This window comes from Macrobrachium nipponense, chromosome 33 (genome assembly GCF_015104395.2).
Source record: "Macrobrachium nipponense isolate FS-2020 chromosome 33, ASM1510439v2, whole genome shotgun sequence".
NCBI lineage: Eukaryota > Metazoa > Arthropoda > Malacostraca > Decapoda > Palaemonidae > Macrobrachium > Macrobrachium nipponense.
Window position 1 is genome coordinate 55,592,977 of NC_087219.1, and position 12,178 is coordinate 55,605,154.

Consider the following 12,178-nt stretch of genomic DNA (forward strand, 5'->3'; position numbering starts at 1 on the left):
TTATTGATATCAATACTTCCATGTATGTGAGTGCGTGTGTATGTGTATTCAAAGTCGTATCTTGCACAAATAACACCAAAACATATAACAGAGAAGCTGTGTCTTGTCTTCCCAATAGTAAGTTGCGCATGTCACCTACTAACCCAACATCGCTCGTCAGGTTGCGAAAGAAATCAATCAATATATCAGGAAACTAATGTATTTTAGAGATGTGGTAATGGAATATCCATGATTTCTTGTAAGTAAGAAGCCAATTCTCATTTCAAAACTTCCGTTTCTAGTGCTCAGTGCGACACTGGATGATACCAGATCAGTAGAGGCATTATTAGTACTACGTCTCTCTTATGTTACGCAATCGCAGCTGTGGTTACTTCCCACATGATCGCCTTATTCGGTGTCTGTAAAAAGTACACATTGTGAACAAGGCTCAGTTTTAGCTATTTCTGGTTTCCTTTATTTTGTTGCTCGTGTGTTGTCTGTCTACACACACATACACATACACACACGCGCGCGCTCGTACGCGCCCACACGTAGTGTGCGTTTGTTTTTTCATACGCGTGAGTATATTAACATTAATCATTTTTATCGGGTTATCTCATGTATCTACATTGTTTATGGTCTCTCCTTTGTACATTCCATGCACTTTATTGCCCTGTGCTGAAATAAATTTTATCACTATTTATTCAGAGCCAGAACAGACAGACCTTGTTATGGCAACACTGTATACGACCCTACACCAGCCATAAACTTGGTAGTAGACGGGATTTCACTGCTGTATTCCATGACGTCATAGCGGTGGGGCCCCTGAGCGAGCATGATCACCTTCTGGCTTCTAGGAAAGAAAAACTAACCCAGATTTTTCTTGTTCTCTTGTTTAACCAGTGCGAAAATTCTGCCCAAAACCACATTATATATATATATATATATATATATATATATATATATATATATATATATAAAGTTGCGGTGAAATCTTTATACTGGTATCAAAAGAACAAGAAAAAACTTTGTCTGTGCATATTAAATGTTCATTACTTTTCCCCTTTGGAGACTTGTTCACCTTGGGTCTTTATTTTCAGTTTCATTAACACCCCTCGGCCATTTGTCAACGCTGAGTCTTCAAATAACAAAGTCCAAATATTGATCGTTATAACTACATCTTCGCTGACCAGCAGTATTTCGTAACGCTTCATATTTCTTGATATTGCAGTAGTAATGAAAACGATATCAACTCTCTCAGCGTTTTATCTTCCGATCACCCTCACTCTTTGGACTTGTGTTGAATTTCATCGTTTCAAGACAAGTTATTGTTTTTTACATATTGCTGAGTTTTGAAAGTAGCAATATTTTAATTTCAGACATCAACCATCTATTACAAGAATAGTGTTAATTTTACACATGGATCAGTTGTTACACAAATGTTTTTCTATGTGAGATATTAGATTATTATCGCAAATTATTGCAAGTTTGCTGTTTCACTCTGATGCCTTTTATATATGCATATACTATATCGTATATATATATATATATATATATATATATATATATGTGTGTGTGTGTGTGTATATACATATGTTACATATGTATGTGTGTGTGGTGCGCGCGCTCTTAAAGGTATCAAAGTCACAAAGAGAGAGAGAGAGAGAGAGAGAGAGAGAGAGAGAGAGAGAGAGAGAGAGAGATGGTGCAACAGAGGCTTTGGGACGATAATCATGCGGCAATCATTCAGCTACTCTGTATTCTTATCTACTAAACTCACGAATCTTTGAAGATCAGGTGTATATACATTGTTTGTGGAAAATCATTTTTAAAAGAAACCATAAATTTATTGTAGTATCTTCTGATAAGTATCGCTGGACGTTGTGTGTAATTTTCCATACCTTTTTCAGGAGTGGACGTAACGTCTAGCCAGCCAGTCTCCTGCCAGATTTTCTCTGACGTCACACGTCGTGCGACCAATCGGAGTTAGTCTACTGACCCAACCCACACCCGAGACTGTTACCAGTATAAATACTGGGGGAAGTGCTGGTCCATTCAGTCAGTGTCCTAGTGGCGTACTAAGGAATAAAACGATTGTGATTAAGTGAGAATTTTAGCAGGACTATTGCCTACATTACTTTACATCCTGCTTGACCAAGCACTTCGTGTTATTCAGAAACTCTTCAGTTGAAATCTCGTTAGTGACTTGTACTGAACACAAGCTCCCATTCGAGGGCTCCTGGAGACGCGTACAAAAGATATTCGGAACAGTCGACGAGACCCAAAGTACAACTAAGAAACTAACAATGTGTTTCACCAAAATGAACGGACCACAAGTAGAAATCAACGGGGTCGCTACCCTATGCTTCAACGAAGACGGCACGTGGTTCCAAGGTTCGATAACCACCGACGATGACTGTCAATTTGTGATTTATGGTACGAAGTCGGCCAGAAGACGAATGGGACAAGAGCAGTCATCCTCGTCTGGTGAGTTTAAAATCTCTGTTTATCTCCAGTTTCTGATTTGTAATTGAACATCTAGTATTATTATTTTTCTTTATAAAATTCATGCAGTGTTTTGGCATTTTGTATTAGGTTTCCAGACTCAAAGTAATAACTATTATCGTCTCAAAACGCCATGCTTTCAAGTTACTGTCCGTTTGTCTTTGTCAACTTGGCTTGGTTTCGCTGAGACATGTCGAAATGAATACCATCGTCGAGGCAATATTAGCTCCAGCATGGCTGACATCTATTCGATAGATAATTCATTCATTCATTTCGATGATGCATGAAAGAAAATACAAGCATACACAAGACCAAGAAAAGCAGAAATGTATCAATGTCCGGCAGATCTGAGATTAACTAGTGAAAACTTGATATACTCAGATTTAAAAAAAATGGAAATAACGATTTGTTTTAAGCAAAAACATTGATTTTTTTTTTATTAGTGAGATTTACTTACGAAAACTTGACATATTCAGATTTAAAAACAAATGGCGAATCATTTGTTTTAAGCAAAACCCGTTGAGTTATTTTATTAGCCTAGTGAGATTTACTGGCGAAAGCTTGACATACTCAGATTATTTTTAATGAAGTAATGAATTATTTTAAGCAAACATCATTAGTTTTTTATTAGCTCAAAATGGAAAATATTGTAATTGGTAAGAAATAATTTTCTATCTTTTTGACCATATCCATCTTGAATAATATTTACTAGCTACGTCTGAATCCCAGTTTCACTACCAGATGTGTTATGAAACTTGATAATATATAATCTGCAGATAAGGTTTTTATTTTTTTTATTCGCCATGAGTGCAACTGATGTAAATAGTACCCATCCATTGTTTCTGCAATATTTGAATTTTTAGTCAGAGAGAAAGTGATAAGGTAAATATATTCGTATATTACAAACACACGCCTTTACAAGAAGAGAAAGTAATAAGATAAATATATTCGTATAACACAGGCACACGCTTTTACAAGAAATACTATAAGTTTTAACGCACGGGAATGATATTGCCTCTATGAAGTTAATGGTCCTGTTAGAATTATTTAGGGGAATTTAGTAACCGATGAAAAAATCACAGTGCTTGCTGACTTATAAAATATATTCGTATATTACAAACATACGCCTTCACAAGAAGAGAAAGTAATAAGATAAATGTATTCGTATAACACAGGCACACGCTTTTACAAGAAATACTATAAGTTTTAACGCACGGGAATGATATTGCCTCTATGAAGTTAATGGTCCTGTTAGAATTATTTAGGGGAATTTAGTAACCGATGAAAAAATCACAGTGCTTGCTGACTTATAAAACTTAGCCCAACCTAGAATATAGCGCATAAGAAATGATTGAAATGAAAGTGAATGTCATTTTAACAGCCCTTAACTAACCGTTCCTTCTTTTCTTCTTTTTCTTTTCAAGATCATTGCGGATGTTCCCCAATTGAAGAGGGTCCAGGTGTTCCAGTAACATTCGACATCCGTGTTGTGGACTGCGAAGTGGGAGAAGAGTATTCCCTCAAGAGAGTGCACGGCAGGAATGGTGAACTTTGCACTTTCTCCTGCTCATCCATCAACTTCACTACTGAAAACGTCTACAGAGGTCAGAAGGCCGACCTGATTTCCAAGCACTGTTTAGGTCACAAGATGGCTGGAAAGAGGACTCATGTTTACCGCGGACCGATCAGGCTCAACTGCGTCGCCACCCCCCGCAATTTCCACTGGGTCATGTGAGGGCGGAAAGTTTTCGCCTTTCACGATGTCGCAAAATCCCCGTAAGTGCATTTCCTTGTCTCGGGACCAATGCGAGCTGATGAAGCTCCAACACTACTAGATGACTAGTGGTGCCGCTGCCACGCTTCGCTGATTTCTAGTGGAGAGTGACCTCTCCTGACCTGACTTCTTCAGTCCTGCAGGAGTGTATTCATTCCAAGCCTTTCTTTTTCCCTTATTGCTCATGAAAGCTCAGGGGGCGGCCCCAGAGACATTCGTTAGCGAGCCCAGTCGACGATGGTCCTTTTTGACAAAAGGGATCCTGTACTTCTGTGACAGGCAAAGTTTTCAGTGAATGCGTTAACCTGTAGCCAGCTATGGGTGTATGTGCAACGTTATAGGTTTGGGGAGAAACTCTAATGGTTGTGCATACACAATTAATGTCATTAAATCCTGTTGCATTTGCCAGAAAACAAGACAGATGAGAAGGAAAGGGCCTGGTTTCACTTGGGAGGACGACCTCCAAGGAAATGGGCTGTTCTAACCCATATCAATGTCATTTGCTTTCTCTAAAACCTGGCGCATTTTAAAGTCACTTTATATATTTTGTCTCGTCGAGAGAAGTTGAATGTTGGCATGGTGGCTTCCTGTTTTAAGCTGAATTCATTCAAATGCCGTGTTTATTCAGTTGTTAGGGAACAATGAATGATCACATTCTTTGCCGTTTTAGTATTAATTCAAATGTATATTGAAAAGTTATGAGTATGATCGCATGTGCATGCACGAATATCATTAAATGACCTTATAGAAGTTATTTGTTTTATTATACCAATAGTTCCATTGCTTTTTACCCAAATTATGTAAACATACATATAGGGCAAACCTGGGATGCCTTTGCTTTTATCACAACTAAGTCTTCTATATGGTGCATTCCTATTGCTTTTATCACAACTAAGTCTTCTATATGGTGCATTCCTAAAAAGAAAATAATAAGCAGATAAAGAGGATGAAGACTTGAAATTTAATCTAGAGGCAACCAATTATTCTCTTTCCAACTGACTTTTGGAAAAATAACGTCAGAGACATCCTCCTTTGTAGACTAAATGTAATAAACATAAATAAAAAAAAATAACAATAACCGCAGCAGAGTTCAACATAAGACATATTTTGGCTGTGGACATAAGAATATAATTGCTGGCAAAGTAAATGATGTAATGGGCCCTTAAAAACCAGATTTTCATAAGGAACGACAAGAAATACTAGCGCGCCTCAGTGGCGTGATCGGTATGGTCTTGACCAGCCACTTCGGTGGCTGCGAGTTCGATTCTCGGGCATTCCATTGAGGAGTGAGAGATGTGTATTTCTGGTGATAGAAGTTCACTCTTGACGTGGTTCGGAAGTCACGTAAAGCCGTTGGTCCCGTTGCTGAATAACCACTGGTTCCGTCAACGTAAAAACACCATACATGCAAGAAATACTAAATAAGGGTTGTGCTGCTTTTCGTACAACAAATGAGAATGAATTTTTGGAGATGTAAGTGCAACTAACAGTGCCATAGTTTCGGTGTTCCTTTTACTACTATGACAAACCTATCGATATTTAAAAAAGGGATTGTTAACAGTACCAAAAATGTTATTCATAGAGAATGCGAAGATCTCAGACTTTGCAGCAGAGCTGAAGTCGATTGAACAGGGAATTGTAACTGAAGATACATTAATTCAAATGCTTGTTTTTATACCATTCTATGAAAGAGACCAGCACGAGAAGAGCTTCCTGTAATGAGGAAGGAACTTTACATATATAAGCTGTAGAAATTCATCTTTAGGAAGGCTGAAATATGACGCCGTAATAAAAATAAATAAATAAATAAAACTTTGTTGAAAGCTTAATGACAGTTCGAAAAAATCGAATCTGGCTACTTGCCATAGCTTTCCTTTGTAATGAATTTTTCGAGGTATTACAGTATGAATGGCTTGGAAAAATGCTATTATTTAAATTTAGTAATACACCTTGAATTTCCAACTTATATGGAATAGAATAAAACCAGCTACTATGCTTAGTGAGAGGTGGACATCACTGTTTAGGTAAAACAGTCTTTTAACTGCAAGAAAAGAGAGGCAAGGGTATAATCCAGCCATTTAAGGATCAAAATCACTTCATTATGTAAAGTCAAGATCACCACACACATTCATCAAATATTTATTGAATCACGGAAAACAATGCGAAAAGTGAGCAGTTTATCTGCAGAGTTTAAAAAAAATGGAATAAATTGGAACGTAAATAAGCAAAAAGTATGCTTTAAGGCAAAGGTGGCCAAACAGTCGATCGTGGCCACTTGTTTGGTCGATCGCCGTTCACACACACACACACACACACACACACACACATATATATATATATATATATATATATATAATATATATATATATATATATACATACATATATATATATATATATATATATATGTATATATATATATATATAAATATATATATATATATATATATATATATATATATACACATTATATAAGTGAGGCAATTGTACTCATGTTTTATCGCACTATATGGTGCTATTAGAAATTTTTTTTCCAAAGTTAATAATATGTGATTATGTAGTATGGTAGATCCATAAAAGAGTTTCAGTCTTTAGAGTAGATCCCAGAGTCCAAAAGTCTGGCCACCCTGCTTTAGGGGATAGGTACGGCGTGAGTTGTTTTGTTACAATCTCTGCTTCTGTAAGAAGATAAACTGCTCATTTTTTTGCAAATATACTTCTGTTTGCCCATCTGTCGAAAAATAAATTGAAAATAGGACAGAAAACTTAAACACACACAAGGGAGCAGTGAATTTGGACTCCTACACTGTAGGATTGCCGAGGCCAGATCCATTTACTGCTTGTGTGGTTACCCAGTATCCGTTTTTCCTTGATTTTTTTTATCTCAAGCAGCTCTTAAGAATATAATGCCAGTAATCAAACTGCGCTGACATACAGTAAAGAATTCTGAATGGTTGATTTGTAAAGAGAGGAGCGAACGGAACCTTAATTATTATCAAGAGATCTTGATACTTTTTCTATAGTCCGCCCTACTATTTACACTCGATTGAACGTCGTTTTCTTCTTGAAAACAATAGCGATGAAGAGATAATAAACTAAGGGGAAACTAAGCTAAAGAACTACGGTGTCGAAAATTAAAGCAAGGACATCTATTTGATTCTTCAGAAGAGTCAAATGGATGTGCTTGCTTTAATTTTCGGCACCGTAATTCTTTATCATAGTTTCCCCTTATTTTATTATCTCCTGATCGCTATTGTTTTCAAGAAGAAAACGACATTCAATCGAGTGTAAATAGTAGGGCAGACTATAAAAAAGTATCAAAATCTCTTGATAATAAGGCTCCGTTCTTCTCTTTATAAATCAACCATTCAGAATTATATACTGTATGTCAGCGTACTTTGATTACTGGCATTATTTTACTAAGAGCTGAGATAGAAAAAATCAAGGACAAACGGACATGATTCATCAAAAGCCAAACACGAGATGAAGAATTTCTTCATTTCGTGTTTGGCTTTTGGTAATTTGGTTAATAAATAAGTAAACTATTTTTCCTAGTGGCATTGGTAACCTAAATGTAACCAAATTCAATATGCAAATTTCCATTGTCATCTGGGATGCAGACTGTCAACAGTTAAACCAGGTTTCTGTGGTGTTAAAGAGTCTCATCTCTTTACATTGCACAGGATCGGAGGGGACAAGTTCAGTGGAAAATAATAACTTGATATCCAACTATAAATGGCCTCGGCTCCACTGCCGACGAATACTGCTGGATAATACTTTTAGTTTTCTCTCATAACTCAATATATAGGATTATGACTTCCATCAAAAATAGGGGCTCAGTCTTTCGCTGAGGATGACCGGCTTCCCTCTTCTTTCCTAATCATAACTCTAAACATTTAAGCCTCTTGAAGATAAACCAGCAACAGGAGTTCAATCACATGAAAGGGAAACAGATAAGGCTCATTTCCTGAAAAGTCCATGTGCCTCTAGTTAGTCAACTGTAGTGGGTCATAGACAGGGTGGAGAAGAGGCAAGACTTGCTAAGGAAACGGAAGGCTGATGTCAGAAATTCCACCCTACAAATAAAAATGTGTATGTCCATAATGAAAAAAACTATATATATATATATATATAATATATATAATATATATTATATATATATAAATTTTTATCACATCACCGTAATTCATATACATGCATTAAGCCTACGAAATGTCCTTTAATATTCCGAAATCGCTACTAACTCGATTAATTAATATATTTTCATAAATGTTAACTGAAAAGGAATTTATTAGTTGATAATAATTTCGTCCTCTCGTGGGTTCTAACCAGCAGCCAACAAGTGAAGTTATTAGTTGATACCGACTCCGACCTTACAAATCTCTGTCGAACTCAGGTATCTGTATTAATTCTGAAGTAGAGCGAATTGAATATTAAAGGACATTTGTAGCTTAATGCATATATATATATATATATATATATATATATATATATATATATATATATATATGTATATATATATTCTATATATCTATATCTATATATATATATATATATCATATATATATATATTAAATAGATATATATATATAACATCATATATTATATTAGATATATTATATATATTATATTAATATATATATATATATATAGTATACATTATATAATATATATAATGGTATATATCTATATATACATAAAAATATAAGATAACATATATATAATATATATATATATATTATATAGTATATATATATATTATATAGATATATATATATATATCTATTATATATATATATACTATATATATATATATATATATGGATAGATGCATATATAGATATATATATTATATATATATTTTACTATATATATAGATACATATTTTATATATCTACATAGAATATATTTTGCAATAAGATATTTGAATATTAATGTGTTGGCACAATGCACGATCGAGTCTGTTAAATTATAACCGTGGAATCTTCATGCCAAGATGTCGTGCATAGTTTTCACTTTCTTCTAATCTCATTGAACAGACGCGAACCTGCGATTACCACATTTGTCAGCTTTGAACGATGACCTGCTTCTCATCATTATCGGTTGACTCATTTATGAAATTTGAGGTCCAGAAAATAAATGAGACGAAGTACAAGTTCCCAAAGGTGGAACTGAAAGAAACCCCCACCGTTGCACTGAAGAATTAATAGTTAGAGAGACTGGGCAGTGGCACTGAAGAACGGAAGTTGGGACGAATTTCAAGCAAAAGGCTAAAATTTGGGTGCAATAGAGGCCGGATCGTTTCAAGTTCCTTCAGTAATGCCAACTGTCCACCATGGGAGGTGCAACGACAGTATTTGGTCAACGTATAAAAAGGCAAATTGAGATGCAAGGACTGAAGGGATAAAGCTACCAGATGAGAATAGCATCAAATACATAGATGAGACGGGATGCAAATACCTGGGAATAATAGAGGGAGAGGAAATAAAATACCAAGAAATGAAGGAAACGACCAGGAAAGAATATATGCAGAGAGTTAAGGCGATACTCAAGTCAAAACTCAAAGCCAGAAATATGATGAAAGCCATAAACACATGGGCAGTACCAGTAAACAGATACAGAGTGGGAGTAGTGGAGTGGACGAAGGCTGAACTCTGCAGAATAGACCAGAAAACTAGGAAACACATGACAATACACAAAGCACTACACCCAACTTTACCCAAGAATGCATAACACGAAAGGAAGGAGGGAGAGGACTACTAAGCATAGAAGACTGCGTCAACATCGAGAGCAGAGCACTGGGGCAATATCTGAAAACCAGTCAAGACGAGTGGCTCAGGAATGCATGGGAAGAAGGACTGATAAAAGTCGACGAAGATCTAGGAATATACAGAGACAGGAGAATGACAAACAGAACGGAGGAATGGCACAGCTAACCAATGCACGGGCAGTGGGTATACATGAGGCAGACTAAAGAACTGGCAAACGATGAAACATGGCAATGGCTACAGAAGGGATAACTCAAGAAGGAAACAGAAGGAATGCTAACAGCGGCACAAGATGCAGGTCCTAAGAACCAGATATATGTTCAAAGAACGATAGACAGAAATAACATCTCCCCCATATGCAGGAAAGCACAACATGAAAAAACGAGACCATAAACCACATAACAAGCGAATGTCCGGCCCTTGCACAGAACCAGTATAAAAAGAGGCATTATTCAGTAGCAAAAGCCCTCCACTGGAGCCCGTGTAAGATGCACCAGCTACCTTGCAGTAATAAGTGGTACGAGCGCCAACCTGAGGGAGTAATAGAAAGCGATAAGTAAAAGATTCTCCGGGACTATGATATCAGAGCAGGTGATACTTGCCAATAGACCAGACGTGACGTCGATTATCGAAATCAAGAGGAAAGATCACTCACTGATGTCGCAACACCATGGGATATTATAGTAGATGGGAAAGAAAGAGAAAAAATGGATAAGTATCAAGACCTGAAAATAGAAATAGGAAGGATATAGGATATGCTAGTGGAAATTGTAACCATAATCATAGATCCCTGAAAAAGAACCTGGAAAAACTAGATGCTGAAGTAGCTCCGGGACTCATGCAGAAGAGTGTGCTCCTAGAAACAGCGTACATAGTAGGAAAAGTTAGTGACTCCTAAAGAGGCAAGATGCAACCCGGAACCCCACACTATAAATACCACTCTCAGTCGAATAGGACGACTGTGATAAAAAAATATCATTATTATTATTCCATCTCAATAGTTAGAAAATATAGAAAACTACGAGAGAGAGAGAGAGAGAGAGAGAGAGAGAGAGAGAGAGAGCACGAGAGGGAGTGCGGAAGAGAAGAGTCAAATCTCGCAACGCGGTATCATGTTGAAAAGGCAGCTTGAAACACGATTGGCCTTAGTCCGACAGGACTGGATGGGAAACCTGATACGTACCTGAAACCTAATACCGAATACCGGAATGAAGAAGAGGGTTCCAGAGAGAGAGAGAGAGAGAGAGAGAGAGAGAGAGAGAGAGAGAGAGAGAGAGAGAGAGAGAAGAAGAAGAAAAGGTAGCCTACACCTACGTACTAATGATTACTGATAAGGAAAGTTTAGAATATTAGGATATATACCTTGATCTGGAAAATACTAGCAAATATCTAATTTCTCATCTCTTGTTTGCCTTATGCTATAAGATCTATGCCAATTTTAACTAATGATTATGAGTACCCGGGCTATTTTTCTTAGCGGTGTTGGCTATCCAAATTTCGATATCCATTAAGTTCCTGGACTCGTTGAAATAAAAGTACTACAGACTGGCAAGTCATAAAATTGTTTTTAATGTAGTACTCAGGATCATCCATTTTAGTTATGAATTATGGTCTGTATAAAGGAATTATATCAATGAAAAATATATGACCTAAAACTATGAAAAACGCAGATATTTTGCAACAAAAAAAATGAGGTTTCTTAGTGCAAAAAAATTCAAGAGGTGACGGAATTGCTCTTACACATAAGAATCCATTAATTACAAGTAAATTAGCTAAACTGGTTTTAATGTTTCGATGCTGAAACATACTAATGTGAGATATAACATAAAATACTGCATATTAGGTGTGTCTGGAAGAATAATGAAAAGGAAATCTAGTAAGTGGTAGATAGATGGAATCTATGAAAGAGGCACTGGAAAGGAGGGGTGTCAATATCCAGGAACTGAGATACTGAGTGAACGATATATGTGTAAGGTGCAGTTGTGTGTATGTGTGTATGTGTGTGTCGGATGGAGGGGGGAGGGCGCATTCGATACACATATGGTGATCCTGTGCAGGCGTGTGGAAGTGTTGTGTACAGGGGATGCATCCGCGATCCAGCGGTTAAATGTAGGTATGGCAGTAATCATCGTCTTTGTTATTTCAAAGCAGCC

The 12,178-nt window shown here is 36.5% G+C and overlaps 1 protein-coding gene across 2 annotated transcripts in view; it reads left to right on the forward strand.

Moving 5' to 3' along the window:
• LOC135203212 (uncharacterized) overlaps nt 1-5,008 on the forward strand; it is an 88,413-nt gene extending 83,405 nt beyond the window's left edge. For both annotated transcript variants that reach the window (XM_064232966.1, XM_064232965.1), the window contains exons 2-3: nt 1,890-2,466; nt 3,909-5,008. In XM_064232966.1, the coding sequence (XP_064089036.1) occupies nt 2,286-2,466; nt 3,909-4,219 (492 nt within the window). In that variant the 5' untranslated portion in view covers nt 1,890-2,285 and the 3' untranslated portion in view covers nt 4,220-5,008. The remainder of the gene's footprint in view (nt 1-1,889; nt 2,467-3,908) is intronic.
• The last annotated feature ends 7,170 nt before the right edge of the window (nt 5,009-12,178 follow it).